General features: G+C 42.2%; 3 protein-coding genes across 4 annotated transcripts; 1 reads left to right on the forward strand and 2 right to left on the reverse strand.

Moving 5' to 3' along the window:
* Nucleotides 1-2518: 2518 nt before the first annotated feature.
* LOC104435470 (protein STRICTOSIDINE SYNTHASE-LIKE 13) lies at nucleotides 2519-4977 on the forward strand. Its single transcript, XM_010048240.3, has 4 exons — nucleotides 2519-2958; nucleotides 3295-3579; nucleotides 3835-4002; nucleotides 4214-4977. The coding sequence occupies exons 1-4, from the start codon at nucleotides 2588-2590 to the stop codon at nucleotides 4611-4613; spliced, it is 1224 nt and encodes a 407-aa protein (XP_010046542.2). The 5' UTR covers nucleotides 2519-2587; the 3' UTR covers nucleotides 4614-4977.
* A 631-nt stretch (nucleotides 4978-5608) lies between these two features.
* On the reverse strand, nucleotides 5609-11198 carry LOC104435578 (probable transcription factor PosF21). Of its 2 annotated transcripts, none has more exons than XM_010048383.3 (4): nucleotides 10110-11198; nucleotides 8129-8261; nucleotides 7824-7908; nucleotides 5609-6370 (listed from the first exon to the last, which is right to left on the reverse strand). In XM_010048383.3, exons 1-4 carry the CDS (start codon nucleotides 10790-10792, stop codon nucleotides 6012-6014), a joined length of 1260 nt encoding a protein of 419 aa, XP_010046685.2. In that variant the 5' UTR covers nucleotides 10793-11198; the 3' UTR covers nucleotides 5609-6011. The 2 variants fall into 2 exon arrangements, with proteins under 2 accessions (XP_010046685.2, XP_010046629.2); XM_010048327.3 differs by having other exon boundaries at nucleotides 8126-8261.
* Nucleotides 11199-13292: 2094 nt separating this feature from the next.
* LOC104441094 (probable xyloglucan galactosyltransferase GT17) lies at nucleotides 13293-15045 on the reverse strand. The gene is given in 2 exon segments (XM_010054097.3): nucleotides 13293-14621; nucleotides 14623-15045. Coding segments are annotated over 2 exon segments (1470 nt in total). The 3' UTR covers nucleotides 13293-13574.
* Between the last annotated feature and the right edge of the window lie 3933 nt (nucleotides 15046-18978).

Raw genomic sequence — 18978 nt, forward strand, 5'->3', positions numbered from 1 at the left:
CAAGTAGATGCGGATTACAATTATGGCTAGGGAGTTTGGACATGAAGCGTGGATAAATTTGACCACAAATGCTCCGAGTCCATTCGGTATTATGTCGGTTATTTTGGATCATAAAAACTTCTGCATTGAGGGGACGTTGCCATTTTTTCCCTATTGACACACATGACGGGAGATGACTTGAAAAGGAGATAATTAGGAATTTTTGACAAATCAATGCATCCATTTTATGTAGGTCAAAAGCTTGTCAAACCATTGAATTATGTTTATCCTGTTTAGTGTGATGTATCCATATGAATTAGGTGCGCATGAGTGTAAAAAGTGTCTCTTCTTCTAAAGAAATGACAATAGAATTTGGAAAGGAGCAAGAAGATAGATCCCCTTTGAGTGTATCAATATGTGGCTAAAAAGAAGATTAAGTGAGCATGACCATGGTACATGAATTAGAAATAATGGACCAACGCCAACTTAGCCTTTTCTCTTAGAAAACTGAGATGGTTTGGAATGAGAAGCAAAATTTTCTTATATGAGTGCACTAGTCTGAATTCCAACACAGGACTCAGCAAGATTGTGGCTCCAAGTTTAATTTAGGGTGAAAATGTGCACTCTCACTGAGCTGCAATGAAATATTTATGTCTTATTAGATTATGATTAAGAATTAGTTGCCCCATCACAATCATCCTTTGAGAAATGATTATGGCAAAATATGCCACAAAGATTCTCTTAAAAGAGTTCGCATGGATTAGACATCTGAATCTCTCTCCTTATGTTTTATAAAACTTTGGCTGGCTTTTTTTCTTAAAATCTTGCTCCATTTTTTCCGTCTTTTGAGGATTATGCTCATTTAAATGTTCCATCCGTACATAAAGATAAGCTAATTTGAAATAAAAGTCTGCACTTAATCTGATCATAAAACTTGCACGGTAATATATATAGCTCAACACAGAAAAATTATCTATCTTGACAGTAGTCTATATGAATTTTACTCTTCATTGGTTCCATAGATGATATGTGCGTTGTATCTTCCAACAAATCAATGATGGATTGAGGGGCTTACTACGGCTGTTGCCCTTGCTTTTTAGTTGCATGGTTCCACTTAGGAACTAGGAACCGGATTGGACTGACCGGTTGGGTCTAGTTCGGTATAATGAAACTAGCCACTTAGCAAAAAAATAAAAATAAATAAATAATACTAGAGTTATTATAATTTTAGGGTTTATTGTTATTTTTTTTAAAAAAAATTGTTGATTTGGTCCATCGATCCAGTTTCTCCCAAAACCGGGAACTAACCGAAAATTACCAATTCTATTTTTATGAAACCGGGAACCGGACCAACACTTCCAAGAATCGAACCAAACTAGTTAAGTCCAATCTAGTCCAAACAATCCGGTATGCTCACCCTTGCATGCAATCCCATGAAAAGTTTCTTCGGATCGTACCCTAGCTAAGTATTGTGAATTGAAATTTCTTTCATCTTGCCCCCTCCAAGCTAGATTTCTGTGCCGGCCACTGCATTGGATCATCTCATTCTTCCCTTGTGTATGATACTTGGATCTAGCACAAGAATAAAGAGGCGGCAGAATAACAGTTTCAACTTCCAATGAACGCATTAACATCACAAATATATAGATGCAAGTCACATCTTAGCCATGTTTCCATTGATAACCAAGCCTCCATTGGAACTTTTAACCTTTGTCATTAAAACCGAGGATGGTTCTAGCCTTGTAGGGCGCTTTATGGCAAGACATCCCAAGATTGATCACTCAACAAAAACTTCTCTTGGCAATGTTCTCCTTGCAAGGCTTTTAATGCGGAACGTTTACGTGTAACAACCTCTGCATCCCCATTCATTTGAGTAGCCCCGCCCAGATATTGTTTGCTGAAGAAACTGGTCTCGAGTCATAAAGAGATTATTCTGTACGTAGTATCAACTAATAGATGCATTGAAATAACTAACAGACAAATGGTACAAGGCACCGAGTAACTTCCAAGATTTAGTACAATGGTGAAGCATTTTATTTAAATGTTACTAATCTCATATTCAAATCACAGCGTCTCTCATTCAAAATAACTTTAAAGATCTTTTGTGTCACTTTATAGATAAAATTTTGCATATGCATATGGGCATGGTGGATCACATGCATTCCTAGAGATTAGTCAATGCAACGATTTAAATACCTATGTTATAAAAAAGGAAAAAGAAAGAAAAATAATTTTTTTGTGCAAACCCCATTAGGTATCCTTTGGGCCAGCCAAGATTCCATGTCACACCAAATTTGGCTAATCTTGGCCACTTTCTCAAATGGAAAAGTTGGTTTCGTGCTGGTTTCTCTTCAAACAAGGAAAAACGGATGAACACACAATCCATGAGCATGACCGACGACAGACCACCTACTCCCACGCAAACACTTTCAATCCCCTCACGGACAATGCATGTTATCCCTAAGGTCACCCTTCTCTTTATCATATCAATCCCTACCAATCACCACAATCGACTGCCCAATTTCACATCACAACCCTCATATTCAAGAACACCCACAAAGAGTGGAAACCCCTCTGTCCTTTTGCATTTGGAGCCCTCTGGAGAAAGATGGAGAAGAAGGGTTCCCTCAAAGATGAGACTTCACTGCAACAGTTGCTAGTGTATGTTGTTGCAGTAGCATTGTTAGGGTTTTGCATGGTGGACCCATTCAATATGGGGCCAGTGGGAGGGCATGAGTTCAGGCCTGTGAGGCATGCCATTGCACCTTACAAGAGGGTCATGGAAAGTTGGCCTAGAGACAACCAGAGCAAGCTGCGGTTTGGGAAGTTGGAGTTTGCAGGCCAAGTCTTTGGGCCTGAGTCCTTGGAGTTCGACCCGTCGGGACGCGGGCCTTACACCGGCCTAGCCGACGGGCGGGTCGTTAGGTGGATGGGGGAAGGCAGTGGGTGGGAGACATTTGCTTTCGTAACTCCAAATTGGTGAGTGCTCTCTAGTTATATTACTGCTCATTGACAACAGAGAGCATTGGAACTCCTTTCAAAAGTCCACAGTACAATGGTTCCATACTCGAGCATATATTTAGTTACTAACCGAAGGATAAGATGCAAATGATTTGATCTTGACATGTATGCGATCCAAAAATAAATCTTTAAATGCACCACTTTACAACTGAAGAGACGATTAGATACAATTGCCATCATGTCAATGCAAATGCATGCTAAATGCCATCAAATTCTACTATAGCATGGAACATTTCATGTAATATCAACAAGCTGCCATGTGAATTTGGGAGTGACATTAATGAGAATTATTAGGTCAGAGAAAGTATGCGCAAAAGGTGTGGACTCGACCACACCAAAGCAATGGAAGGTGGAGAAGAAGTGTGGGAGGCCTCTAGGGCTGAGGTTCAACAAGGAGACTGGACAGCTTTACATAGCAGATGCCTATTTTGGGCTGCTGGTGGTTGGACCAGAAGGAGGATATGCAACTCCCTTGGCCACACATGTGCATGGTCAACCCATTCTCTTTGCAAATGATCTCGACCTCCACAGCAATGGCTCCATCTTCTTCACTGATACTAGCACCAGATATGACAGGGTGTAAGTTAAATACATAATACATTCCCATGTACTCATCTTTTTTTTTTCTTTTACAAAATAATTTCTGAGAAAATCACTTTGCACCCGCATTCTCTCTTTTTTCATTCTTTTTTTCAATTTTGTGGTTCAAAATACACTACGATCAACATAAGCATTTTGTTCAAAGAAGTAATGGTTCTGCACGAGCACTTTTAAGTCTTTTGGGTTTCAAATTTTTCATTGTAAGTGTGGAAATGCGATTGTTTTATTGTGAAGGAACCATTTTTATATACTGCTGGAAGGAGAAGCAACTGGCAGGATCCTAAGGTACGACCCTCCCACTAATACGACTCATGTCGTTTTGGAAGGCTTGGCCTTCCCCAATGGAATCCAACTGTCCAGGAACCAAAACTTCCTCCTCTTCACTGAGACCACCAATTGCAGGTAATCCATTGCTACCACAACTGCAGATATAACGTGCACTCTCTGTTCAACCACCATGAAGTTCTAGATTTTGCTTCTGATGATTTCGGTTTGCTTCCCCGTTAGGATTATCTATGCACACTTGTGTAGAAATTATGAAGTACCGTTGTGAAACGGACTACCTGAGGCATCGTGCCACCTCAGACTGATTAAATTTAGAGTTGCATCTCAGGCTGATGAAGTACTGGCTGGAGGGTCCAAAGACCGGGACAACTGAAGTCCTCGCTGATCTTCCGGGCTATCCAGACAATGTGAGGATTAACGAGAAAGGGCAGTTCTGGGTGGCCATAGATTGTTGCAGGACGCCGGCACAAGAGCTTCTCAGTCACAATCCATGGTTTAAGAGCATCTACTTCAGATTGCCAATAAAATTGAGCATCTTGGCGAGGCCAATGGGGATGCGAATGTACACGGTCATCTCGCTGTTCAACGAGGAAGGAGAGATCTTGGAAGTTCTTGAGGATAGGAAGGGTACGGTTATGAAGTTAGCTAGTGAAGTAAGGGAAGCCAATGGGAAGCTTTGGATTGGAACTGTGGCTCATAACCACATTGCCACCCTACCTTATCCCTGAGAGTTTGCCTTCTTTGCCTTCTCATGCATTTTTTGTGCTTTCCTTTGGTCAGGAGTACGCCTTACCAAACTTGGTCGTGCTACTACAAAGCAATTAGTTACCCCGCCTAGGGAAACCCTTAGCATGTTATTTTCCTGGATTCTCTTATGTCCTACCGTTATAATCAGAGGTCGCGATGTCATCACCGCTCAATTCTGCATTTTAATGTCCTCGCACTTCCTCCCCTGCCCAAGCTTCTGGATAACGGTGACCCCGACGTGGAAAAGTTGTCAATTGGTGGTTGCAGACTTGCAGTCAAGTCTGTGATCGAACATTGAAATATTGCCAACCAAGATTGATCAATTTACTTACTATATGTCGCCAATGGTTAGGTTCACACTTAGGATCCATAAGTATGCATGCCCTCTCAACATATAACAAAAGAAAGCTTGTTCAAGCACACATCTGAACGGTGCAGACAATAATCCCCTCGTTCTCATCTTTTGATCTGTAAAGAAAGCTGCATTTGAACTCAGATGTATAAAACAGTACACTCAGAGGAACCATGTTCCCTGAGTAGAGAAGTTCTCTATTTGATTGGCAAAACGAATAGGGATAAGACGACACACGCATAGTGTATGGATAAAGATAACTGCAGAATGCTTACTGTCGACTCTCTCAAAGTTTTTTCTTACTTGGCCCTTCAGCATGTAAGACCTTCCCAAAAATGTCAAGAGGAATGACTAGCTAGTTAAACAAGGAAACTAAGGATGTGGTCCGCCTCATAGTTTAACGCTTCATCTAGGAACAGAAACCTCTGTCCCCCTTTTTGAAAACAGAATGGCCTGCTCATAGAAATATTCTTCATTGCTGTGATATTGAGTTACTCATCAGAAAAATCAGATTACCTGATTTTTGTTCCATGTGCAATTTCGGAAATGCAGTTACAGATCGTAAGTAAAAAGAAATGAAGAAATTTTACGACCAAGGGTAGATACAGTCAGCCAAGTCCACACTAAGTAAATCTGGATTCCACTTCCTCAAACTTCACAGCAAAAAGGGTAAACGGCAATTTAGAAGCAGGCAATTTAGACTAAAATTCTCAGTTATACTGAATCACTACAGGTACCCAACAAGTAACTAATTCACAAAGCAAACCTACTATGAGAAACTTGAATCCAGATCAAAGATTTAAACAGCATGGCAACAAAAAATAAACAAATAAATGCATTCAACAGTATGTGTCCCATGAAAAGCCTAAATCTTGTCCTACTTTTTTTTTTTTTTTTTTTTTTTTTTTTTTTGAATTTTCCAAAGGGAGGGGTATGCGCCTAATCTGATGACAGATGGTAATTAATACTGCTAGTGACAGACTAAGAGGAGACGGCTGTTTTTGATACAAAGCCCAGAGGCAGCTACTCACTCCATTTTAGAAGAATTTGACTCTGCTGCATTACCATCTTTCTGATTTGGAGAAGGAATAGGTGCTCTGAATTTCAAGTCCCCAGCTGGTTGCTGCTGTTCGTGCTGTAACTGCTGCTGCTGAAGTTGGTGATGCAGTTGATGCTGTTGAAACTGGTGTTGCTGCTTCTGTGACTGAATCTGCAACTGTTGAAACTGCTGTGCAGCCAGAAGAGTGTGCATCGCATGGTTGTTGGGATAGAACTGCTGGCCACTTCCAAACGAAGGGTAGTTCATCATGGGTCCACCATTGGGCATAGATTGGCCAGTTAGTACCTTCAGATGCTGTATCTCCTCTTTGAGTGCTTCATTCAAAGCTGCAAAGAAGAAGGGGTATGCCTCATCAAACCTCCTACCAAATTAAATTCAATATACAATTCTATGCTACAGAACCATAAGTGAGGAATCTCAGAGTGAAAGTAGTAAAACCAAATGACACTTTGTAGAAACAATTATAAACAGAACAAAACAATGCTTGCAGACACTCTTAGACAACTCTCTGGAAATGGCTTCTGCAAGAACCAGACAGCACTGCAACTAGACATAATCATTGTGGTAAAGCACTTCAAATTGCTGCGCAAAGAGTCCAAATAAATACAATTACTACATTATATCAGAAAATAGAGCAAAACAGAAAAATTAATCATTGCGATGATATCCCCAAAAAAAAATTATGATGACAGAGCATTTGAAAAGGGTGAGCAAGAGAAGGGAAAATGTACCAAACTTAAATTCCAACAATATCATTGTGCAGAACCTAGCATATCTTGCATACCAGATTTACACAGATTCCCCACATCCATACTCTCTTGCACCTAATCACCTACTTTATAAAAATTGCTAATGACAATGGTAAGAAAGAGTATCTGACTAACACGAGGATTGCTGAAGAACATGTTGTTGACTAATTAAAAGTACCACATTACTGTGATATACACATACTGTGAAATTCCGTGAGACAGTAGATATTGGAGGAAATCACAAAAGATTTTTTCAAACAAAGGATTCTAGTACATAATGTGGAACAGGAGTCAGAACAATGGACATTACTTCATTTGCAGTCCATAAAAAACCTACAACTAACAAACAGGTGCATTGATCCATCATATGCTTAGATGATCATGTCATTTCTCCTGATCATCATCTTTCTAGTAGGACCTCTGGCACTGCAACTTTATTGATTTCCACCAAAGCAGTTAACTTCCATCTTATGAAAATTCTGTTTTTTTCTCGAATCCTTTAACTATTATTCAAGATGCTCAATTAGCCATGCAATGCACATCAGGTAAAAGTGGTCAACATCACTAGATTAGGCACATGCACAAAAAAATATCAAAAAGATTGCATTGCATTTGAGGTTAGATTGCATCCATTCAAGTTTCCTAATTTAAAACTTCATGTTTTAGGAATTATGTAACAATTTAGGAAATTCCACAATTTCGATTAAAATTTAATACTAATTATTTCCATTCCAAAACATCACTACAATTATTTTCATTATTACAAGCAAAAAGAATTAATTAATGCAACACAAACGACTGCAGTCGTTTGTACAAGAACCAAAACATAAGAAGCAACAGTCTGAAGATACAACTAATAACAAGCAGCTGCATCTTTCTTTTATATGCAGAAGCAATGAGACAATACAGTTCTATAATGATGCCGTACTAACTTGTGTGAACTTAAGAAAAGGCCTAGACAAGCAGAAGTGCAAACAAATTAATAATAGTTACCATACTACAGAAGGACATATCAAAGATCAAGCCTTACCATCTTGCAAATGAACTTGTTGCTCCATTGTTTGCAACCGCAGTTTCAATTCACTATTCTCAGCAGTCAAACCATTTGTGTCTCTCTGCATAATCCAAACAAGGAATATATTGATAATGATGCCAGTGCGCAAGCGACACCACTTGTCAAGAATGATAACATGAGAAAAGCAAAAGAAGAACAAAATGTCACTGGGAGCTTTTGTAGCACTTTGAGCAATGAACAAACCAAATCAGCTCACATTCAGACTGCCCAATTAGACACCATTTTCTGACCAAAAAAAAAAAAGTTAAGACACAATCTACCTGCAGCAGAGTCAGCTGTGCAGACAAAGTTGTTGCTTCAGTTTGTAAAGTTTGTACTTTCCGTTCTAGCTCAGCTATGTATCGCATCTTCCTTTCCTTTGACCTTGCAGCCGATTGTCTGTTTGCCCAGATCCTATTGAATCACCAAAAGGATGGTGTTGAAGTTGCATACAATGTGGATATTACATAATTACAGTACATAGATAAAAAGAAGTTACCATAATTAATTCTAGAAAGAGAGACAGAGGACAAAACATAAGACCAAAAACAGTTGAACTTTCAACTAGTTTGCACACTTCATAGCAAATTGAAGCACGCCATAGAAACCCCACTTGCAACAGACCTCATTAAGAGTGAGAAAATAGCAAATTACAATACTACTGAAAGCATATACAAATGTAGATATACATGAAATGTTACTCTGCAAGTGAGTCATAATTTCATAAAGCCCTCAACAGTGTCATATGTACAATTAAGTAAAATTCATGGTCATTCAAAAACATATGGTGTCGCATAGCTCACACTTGACATTTACTATGAAAGGTAAAAAAGGAGAAAACATATGCTCGCTTCTGAATTTCACGAGTAGAAATTCTTAGCAAACATAAACATCCTGAATAAAATCAAAATGTAACATGAATCTCACAGCCAGGAAAGTTAACAAGGAGACAATAAGTCCAATTTCAGTCCATTTTCGTGTTTCTACCTTCCTGCTTATTAAGAAAGCAAACTCTTTCATCAATTATCTAATCAAGGTTCTTAACACAGACTCAAGTCAAAACTCTCGGAAAAAGGCAGCAGAGCACCTCTAGCCACACATTATCGCAATGGATGTGGAAAATGTTCTAAGTCTATTACTCTAGGTGCAACCAGCTATATTAAGTAGTTCTGAATGAAAGGTAAAAATGCATTATAGTAAAATCCTGTGCTAGTTTGAATTCCTCTTGCAAACATTTACAATATCATCCAATCAGTTAATTAGTTAAAGCAACTTTCAACCTTTGATCATGTACTATAGAAGATGTACTAACTCTAAGAGAGCACATCAGCTCATGAAAAACAACAGGCATCAGTAATGAAGCAGAATACACATCAAAGTACATGAGCAGCGGAACTCAAAACCTAAAACCTAAAACCTCCCTTCTCCATGTACAATGCCTAAATGTAAACTGTTCTCATTGTTAATAAGTACCTCTTTTAAATTTATGCCCATACAGGCACCATGCAGATTAAAGTGCACTCTACTCTATTGCATCATTTTAAGACTTCCACTACATGAGAATAGAGGTCATAATATTGTCATGCAGGTCAAACTAACACCTTTGAAAGCAAACCAGCATAGGCCATACGCAGACTACCCAATGTACACGAGGTGTAGCACACATAGTGTCCTGAGAAGGAGAGACAAGCTGTATGCATTCAAACTTAAGACCTATCAAAACTCACTACCGCTGCCCCCCGCATATACATATTCACAATCACCAAAATAACACGAGTGAAGGTAGAAGCACAGGAGAGAGAACACATCTGATGTCAGTACAAATAGTTCAAATGAATTAGCAAACCAAACCTAAGGCAGCATTTTTTTTTTCCTAAAACCAGAGAATTAAGTCAAAAAAAAAAACTTGCAAGGTTATATTTTGCACCAAACATAAACCACTTTACACGTCAAATCAATAATTCAGCAAACCATGCGTCTATTTCGCATGCAGGAATGGTCCCAGAATTGTCTAAAAATCATCCATACAACAACCGTAGAACTATCTATCACGAGTGATGAGCCAAGATGTACAACTAATGTCTAGACGATGCAGTCAATACTTGTCATCTGAATACCAAACACTAAATGATTGAAGCATTTATTAAAACACAATCAACAACAGGTTTATGCTATATATGCAAGGGGGCGATATCAAACGCTGACTTCAGCAACTTGCTAGAGCTAGCAAGTATCGAAAAACTCTCTTGATCCACTGTTTACCTCTTTGCACGCTTGGGATCAATCAGTGCAAGCTCAGCAAGCTTCGCAGCAGACATGGCCTTCTTGGCATCTGCAGCAGATGCATCCTCTGAACCCGACATAAGCATCTCGGGCTTAATACTCGTCGACCCGTCCATAGACTGGCTATGCTGATGTCTAATTCTCGGCCGCTCAGTCGACCCAGAAGCCACGTTCTCCGCAGAAGACGGGGCAGCACCCGAACCGGAGTCCCCAGCACCCGGCATGGCCATAGGAGCAGAAGAAGGCTCTCCCATCTGAAACGACGAAGTCGCGGAGGACGAATTGAACTTATCCATGTCGAGGTACATGGAAAACAAATCCTCCTCCGTATCGTCCGAGAACGAAGGGCCGTCCGCGGCCCCCACGACCCCGAGATCGCTGTCGAAGCTGATGTCATCAGGGAGAGTGAGAATCTCGGAATGGGCGCGGCGGTGGCCGCGGTTCCTCGGCGGGTTGTCGGGCATCCGGCTAATGTCGTGGCTGAAGTCGGAGACCAGGTTCTGGCCCTGGGCCATGGGGAGGAACGAGGAGGAGCTCGCGGCGGCCGACGGCTGCTCTGGCTTCACGGAGAAGGCGTTGGCATTGGGCGAGAACCCGGCGAAACGACCGGAAGGGGGCGGCGGCAACCCGCTGCTGTGGCCGGTCAATTTGTCCTTATCCATGGCGACCCAAAGGAATCCCCGCAATCCACCTTGAAGCTGGCGACCCCTAGAGACCAAACACGATCGACCCAATCGAGAAGACCCCCGGAGGTCAACTTCCGCAGCTTAAAAATCCCGCCTTTACAAGGAAGCCGATGGAGGCGGGCAAAACCCTAGAGCGAGGAAGATCCGGGGAGAGCGGAGAGCCGGAGAATGGACGGAAACGAAGGAGCAGGGCGGGTGGGGAGTGAGAGGAGCTGGAAGGGGGCGTGAAAGTTTCGATTTTTATGCACCTCTCTGTCTAGGGATTGTAAGAGGGACACAAATTCTTGCAGGCGAAGTCAGACAGAGAAGAGAGAGAGAGAGAGATCAGATCTTCATGTGGAAATGGGGGAATAAAATGGAAGGGGAGGAAGGGGGAAGGGGAAGGGGAAGGGGAAGGTGGGGGGTGTAAAAGGGGGAGAATGAACAGCCTTTTTGGTCTTTCTTTTCGCAGAGGAAGGAGGCGCATCACATGGGGAGAGACAGATGGCTGTCGGAATAGAGAAATATAGTGAGAGAGAGAGAGAGAGAGAGACTATAATGTTACTAAGAACAGAGAATCGAGGGGAGAGAGAGAGAGAGAGATCTGAGGAAGAAGAAGACGAGGCTTCTTGGGAAAGACAAGGGAGGGGGACAGAGAGAGGCCTGTTTTTGGGTTGGGCCTTTCTCTTCTCCCTCCTTCTCCTTCCTTCCTTCCTTCTTCTGATTTGGCTTTAGTAAAGGAAAGGTGTGATGCAAGATTTGGATGACCCATTGCGCTCTTGCCTTAGGTGGTGATTTTAGATCTTTCTTGCCCTTCCTGTGCTTCCATTCCCATGTGGAGCTCGAGACCTTTTATTATGTTGCCCATCATGCTACAGGGCTACATGATCTCTCAACCAAGCAACCCACGTGCACTGGTTAGAAATAGCAGCGCAAATGGTCTCTGAAATTTAGCCCGACATATAATATTTCCTAAACTTTTGATTTATTTAATGTGATTCATGAACTTTCAATTTGTTTAATATGACCCTTAAACATTTTCTACATATTCAATTCAATTATCAAACTATATGAAAATATTCAATATTGTCATTCATGAATTCAAGTTAAAGAACAATATTAAACACCATTAAATTGAACACATGTCAACTGTTTATAAACCACATCAAATAATTTAAAAGTCTATAAATCACATTAAATAAATCAAAAGTCCATAAAACATAGTCAACATTAAGCGAAAATTCAATGGCCATTTGTATCATCATTCTCAAATATATGTATAAGAAAAGTTTCCAAATGCGTCGAGATATAATCGCTATATCCCTATAAAATGATTCCTCGAGAGATTGTAGAAATCGCGATCGTGCCGTCCTATTAAAGCGGTGTCGTACGTACATGAGGTTGTTGGTCGTGCTTGCAGCGCAATAAATATTTCATTTCTAATCAATGATGAGCGAAATTAGTTATAGGTTTCGATTTCCTGGAAATTCCTTCTTCCTCTAGTCAATTCTACGGACCTAGGGACCAGGGGCGTCGTACATCAAACTCCCCGAAAAGGACCCAGAATTACCTGCTGTCCAGGTAGCAGGTCGCCACCTCGCCAGATCTTTTTGAACTCCCGCTCGTCCTTTCTGCGCCCCAGCCTCGCGGAATAGTCCGGCCCGTCTGAGGCGGGATCCACGTGTGGGCTCCACCCGATCTAACGGTGGATCTGTGAATTAGGCTCGCCACGTCGGAAGCGTTGCCAATATCCCGAGAATTGGTTCCCGCCGCGTGGCGTGAAGAAAAAGGTTGGAATAAAAAACCTGAATTAACGCGTTCGACCGGGAATTCTCGGTGAATCCCGACAACCTGCCTAGCCACGTCGACTCTCCGACGGTCACGTCAACCTCAATTCAGTGGACTTCGGTGGCGAGCGTTTTGATTAGACAATTTATGCTAATAGAAGAACTTGATTAGAGAAATAAAAAATAATGAAGATTCAATTCAAGAAAACAACACAATGCCATTTAACTTTTGATGTATGTTTAATATTATCTTGATTTTGAATTAATAGAAAAATTACAATTTGCATATAGACTTCATTTCTTGAGCATATTTATCTTATTGCTCTCATCGATACTGAAACTAATGCTTCTATTAAATCATATTGAACAAATTAAAAGTTTAAAAATTATATTAAACATTAATCTAAAGTTCAAAATCATATTGAATAAATTAGAATCATATTAAATTTAAATCATATTAAAACAAATTAAAAGTTTATAAAATACATTGAACATTAGATTAAAATTTATAAATCATATTAAATTAACTAATAATTCATTAATCATATTATATATTGAACTAAAATTTTTTTTTTTCCAAAAAAAAACTAAAATACAAGTCAAAATGTAAAATTTTTCCATCTTAAAATAAAGATAAAAATGTAAATTTTCCCATCTTAAAATTTAGTAGACCTTATGAAATATAAAAGGAATTCATAGAAGACCTTGTAAAATACAAGTCAACAATTGATATTTTAGAAGGAAACCAAACGCCTGCATTGGTTCATGAGAGATGATGCCAAATGGCGATACATAGCAAATCTCAAATTCTATTAACACAAAAATCGACCGTCGCGATCGTGACAGATTTCATCACATTACACCAACACAATTAAAAAAAAAGCAAAAAAAAAGAGCAAAAAATTAAAAATTAAAGTTAGGGACTTTTATTTTTCACTAAAGGAAAGAATTATTAATAAATTTGATAAATCAAATTGAATTTTGGGTCCTCTCTAGCTTTGATTCTCCACGTGCTCGAGCAAGGCGTCGAGCGCGACGTCGACGGCGTCCCGGAACCCCAGCTCCGTCGCGTTCGGGTGCGCGTACGTGATCTCCGGTATCATCCCGATCACCCTCCGCCGCATCTCCGCCGCCTTCTCCGCCGGGATCGCCGCCAGCACCTCCTCTATCTCCACCCCGAGCCGCGTCGCCCCCTCGCCGACGTCGATGAGCACCGAGTACTCCCCCGGGTCCCCCGCCGGGAGGTACCACCGGTACTGCGTGTACGCCGTGTGCGGCGAGAAGAACACCGGCACACACCCAGCCAGCACCGCGTCGAACGCCGACCGCCGCGTGAACGAGTCCCCCGGCGCCTGCAGGCAGAACCGCGACGCCGCCATGACGCCGAGCACGCGGCCCGGCTCGTGGCACGCGGCGGGGGACGACGGCTGGCACACCACGAGCTCGCACCTGGCCGACTCGCCGCATTGGCGGATGAGGTCCTCCCTTATCGCCGCCTTCCCGGGGCCCTTCCGGGGGCCGCCGATGAAGGAGAAGAGGTGGGGCCGGTCGGAGTCGGTCACGTGCTGGCGCCACGCCTGCATCTCCGCCGACGTGGAGGGGTGGAAGTAGGAAGGGTACGGGATGCCGTGCTGGTTGGAGCCGGTCCAGGGCTGCCGCTCGACGGTCAGCACCGACATGTTCCGGACGACCGGGAGGTCGAGGAGGGAGTTCGCGCCGAAGTCCGGGCCCTGGTTCGAGAGGCGGAGGAAGTCCCATGCGGTCCGGCCGAGGACCAGGAAGTGGTCCCGCCCGCCGCGCCGCCGCCATGCCGGGAGGGACTGCAAGTGCTCGGCGAGGTCCACGGCGAGGGCGTCGCGGGCCGGGAGGCTGAGCTCGCGGAACATGCTGGACGCGTAGAGGCCGGCGTAGAAGGGGACGTAGAAGAGGTTGGCGCGGGCGGGATCGGAGACGCGGCACGGGTGGTTCTCGAGGCGCGCGTGGAAGATCATCTCGGCGATGAACTGGTGGGTGGCGAACCAGCTTCCGCCGCCGCCGCCGACGCCGCCGACGGGGAATGGGGCGGCCGAGGCCGCGGTTGGAGACGTAGGGGCACATGTCGGTGTAGATGTTGAGGGAGCGGCAGCGGAGGAGGAGGTCGGAGTTGAATTTGGAGGGGAGGGAGTGGACGTAGACGGCGGCGCGGGAGCGGCAGGCGGCGGGGGCGTTGGGAGGGGTTCCGGCGACGTCGTCGAGGGTGAGGTTGATCGCCAGAGGTCCTCGTATCGCGGCGTCGGGGCGGCGGGGATCGAAGCGGAAGTAGAGGAGGAGGAGCCAGAAGGCGAAGAAGGAAATGAGGAAGAGAGCGGGCTTGAGCTTCGAGGCCTGATCCTTAGGGTGTCTGGTGGAGGATTTGGGCTTGTCGTCCGCCGCCGCCGCCGCCGCCGTCCACGGCAGCGCATTTCTCAGCTTCCTCAGCATCATCTTCCCAGAGAGACAGAGAGAGAAAGAGGGAGAGGGTTTCCGGAATGGAGATAGTGGGTAGAACGCTGATGGCTTCTGGGGGATGTCGAAGTCAACTGAAAGGACCGACCGACACAACATGAACGGGGAAAAGAAAAGTAAAGTAAAGAGGAAATTGTCGAAATTCCATATAATTTTTTTTTTTGTCGGTGGGTTTCTAATGAAGAGAAAGAGGAATATATGTTGGTGGTGGTTAGGGACAAATGTGATGGTTCCAAAAGTGAGATCACGAGAGTCCCCATCTTTGATGGTGTTCATACACGAAGTTTGCCCAATCTTTGGGTGAGAGGGAGGGGCCTTGTTCCCCATATTCCATGCTATATATCCATCTATTTTCGTCGTATGGTCTGCAAATCATGTAAGTTGTACATGAAATTTAGACTGTTGCTGTTTAGAACACCATCGAATTCACACCGATTTGAGGTGGGCGGCCTTGACTATTGGTCGTAATCGACAGTGAGAGAGAGAAAGAGAGAGAGGAGGGAGGGGGGAGGGGAGTTTGAGAATTAGGTGAACACCCAGCAGAATCTAAAGGTCTTTGTGTTGAGTGTCAAGTGATGGATGAAGATAACAAACAGGTATAGTAAATGAGAAACGTACCGGTCATCCCTCGATTTCATAATTGGGGACCTTCAGTACGAGCATGAGCTTGAGATGAGATCTCACTATTAGGGAAATTCTGATATAAATTCATGGTCCACATCAAATACAATTTATGTTGTTCGAATTTTAAAAGACTCATATGGAACTCAATATTCGTAATTATACCGTCAATGATCATATTTAGACAAGTGTTTAACTCACCATTCAACCTCATGATCGCCTCGGTGTTAAAAGTTTAATATAAGTCAATCATCTCTTGTATTGTGTACAATGTCTAAGTGGGAAAATTTAAGATGAAATAATTTAAAGGGTCTCGTTAATTGATGTGCTCAAAACACTTATTAGTCATGTACCTAATAGAAGTAAGAGTTTCTTTTTCAACGCATCAATTGTACAAAACCCTAATTCAAAATTTGTCGAGTAAAAGCAGGAGCATCCGAGAGAAGAATGCGAAGAAGACGAATGTAATAAATACCAACCGTTATCGATCTAAAAAGTCCTAGCAAATAGCAATTTTTGAAATAATAATAACTCTACATTAAGTACTGATCTTAATTCGGGTCAACTGACGGAACGCACGACGATCATTGTCGACCCGAGTTTAGATGCATGAAATGCGCAGACGAAAGCTCGTGCGCGGCCGGACCAGACGAAGTCCAACGTCGATGATGACGAATCGATGACGATGGTAAGTAAAGAGCGAGACGCAACCCCAGAAAAGAGGTCGCATCTGGAGCCGACTTCTAGGCCAAAAAAGTCAGAACTGGACGAGGAGGAGCGAGGGAGGCGATTATTGGCGAGATTGGCGTTATAGCGTGATGGGAACTTGCGACCGGTTTGGTGAACGATCGCTGTAAATTCGGTGAGAAAATTCCACCGGAGAAAAGGCCTTAATTGACAGATGGCAGGGGTGAGATATTTCTGGAGAGAGAGAGAGAGAGAGAGAGAGAGAGAGGGATTGGCACTTTCTTGCACATGCATTGCGTGCAATGCCTTTGGACAGCAACCACCGACACCGCACGGTAGGAAAAAGTTTTAAGGTTTTTTGACCCGTTCTGCCTCGGGCAGGCTACCAGTTCTAAGCTTCGAACCGGCGGTTCTATCCGGGAACTGGCCTAGATCGGTTTAAAGCGAGTTCACCTGCTCAGCCGTGACCATTATGGATTGCATAGTGAAGATTGTTTATAAGAAATTGGTGCAGTGTAAGGACATGGTAATTGTTGCTTTACTCCAATAGAAGGGCAGAATGTTCGGAATGATGTCCCAAATCGATATTGTTCTAGACCGATTCCAAATCTCATGAGTCGATTCCTATTAAGTTTTTTCAAGACGGAACTTATCAAATTAGTTTAAGATTATAGCTTTCGAATCGACATACCTTAGAATAGATTACCATTACGAAATACTATTTAGTTTTTATAATCGTCCTACTCTTATGGGTATGCCGTTAGACATATAAGTATAAAGTCTATGTTTTTACTTAGAGGTAACTAGACTCCCAAGCTTCAGGTAGCAAGTCTGGGTATGCGGTTACTTTCTTGATCTTGATATGTTTGGGTCCAGCCAATTTTATATGTAAAGATTGAGATTTCTTTAATCACGATCAATCATCGGAAAGGACTTTTAGGCTTAACTTGCCCATTGATCTTCTGCTAATCGAGATTAGATCTCAACATTAAGGTTAAGACAAAATAGTGCCTTAATAATCAATTTTTTTTTTTTGGAGCATATTTGAAGACCTCAGCATTCGAGTCGCACCAACACCATATATTCTCAAAAACCTAACCTATGCCACGAAATAAAATTATAAATATTTTATCCAATTACAATGACAACATAATAAACCAAATGATTGAGTTATTAGACCACCCACTTGTCACATTACTTCCAATTTTCTTTATAATTGGAGTAAAACAAGACGAAACACCGCCGTTTGCCACGTGGCCCCCAACTTCTTGGACCAATCACTTTGGATAGGAGGGCGCACACATGGAATAAAATAGCACTTAGAGTAATGCTAGGATGAAGGCAGTCAATATTCTCTAACTTGAAGCTCAAGAAAAAGGAAAAAAAAATAAGTAGATTATATTTAAAGTTATTATATCCTAGTTAGGACAAAGCCAATGGTCCCATGCAATTTTAAAATGGGTTTAAACTTATAAGGAAATTTTTTTTGAAAATCTTATGGGCGATCAATTCCTAACTTGGTCAAATCCCATCTCGAAATCAAAAACTGGACTGGGGGACCAGTTTCTAGTTTTTGAAATCGAGAACCGAACTAATCAGTCCGATTCGATTCTAAGATGGTACAATAGAATGGGTCAAATTTAAATGAGAGAATGTTTTGAACTCTATGAGTGGTGAAGAGAATCTAGAGAAAGGGAAAAACTGAAAGAGCAGAGGAGGTGTGGGCGTGGTGGGGTGAAAAGAAAAGACCCAAAAAAGAAGAGGAGGCATGCGCAAGAAATTTATTAAATAAATAAATAAATAAATCCATTTGGGTGGTCCGACTGATTTGGTCAAGCCTAAGTAATTTATGGTTCAGTCAATCAATCTGGTTCACCCCTAAAAAACCTATGGCCAAATTCTCACTAATTCATGGTCATTTATTGTTCACGCTCTTTCTTGGTTATTAAGCAAGAGAGAAATTTCTCATCGTTAGATCGTGATAAATTTTTTCATAAAACTCATTAGATCTGATGATTGAGAATATGTTGCTAATAAGAGAAAGGAAGCCTAGAAATTTTCATGACGTTTGACTTGCTAATTGATTGACAAAGTATTCTCTCTCTCTAACTGTATAGTTTCGGTCACGTTCACAACCAATTAGTGCGCACTTAGGGCACACTTTATCTGGTGAGACCGAAAAATTTATTGATCTACCGAACGATTCTTGATTGTGACGTCTCTCGTACACAGACTATTCAACTTAGGAAACCAACAACCACCTCATTACTCTCGTCGTAACCTTGGTGACCAGCGAGACCAATTGCCGATGTTCGCTACCCAACAACTAACGGGCAACATTAGAACAAGCGAAGGAGAGAGGATGAATCACGATAACGGGTGAGGAGGTACCATATGGAAAGACTCTTGTGATAGCTATTGTGACTTTCTCTAGTGTGATAGCTATTGTAACTTTCACTACTAGAGATCACAAAATGAACATGTACGTTACGCTATCCTTTCTACTCCTCCTCGTGTTGTGCTTGTCCGAAAAGCCAGTACGTCCGTCCATTGCGTACGAGAAAAAGGAGATTTGCAAAGGTATCCAATGGTCTTTCTTTCTTT

Source organism: Eucalyptus grandis, chromosome 1 (genome assembly GCF_016545825.1).
Source record: "Eucalyptus grandis isolate ANBG69807.140 chromosome 1, ASM1654582v1, whole genome shotgun sequence".
NCBI classification, from domain to species: Eukaryota; Viridiplantae; Streptophyta; class Magnoliopsida; order Myrtales; family Myrtaceae; genus Eucalyptus; species Eucalyptus grandis.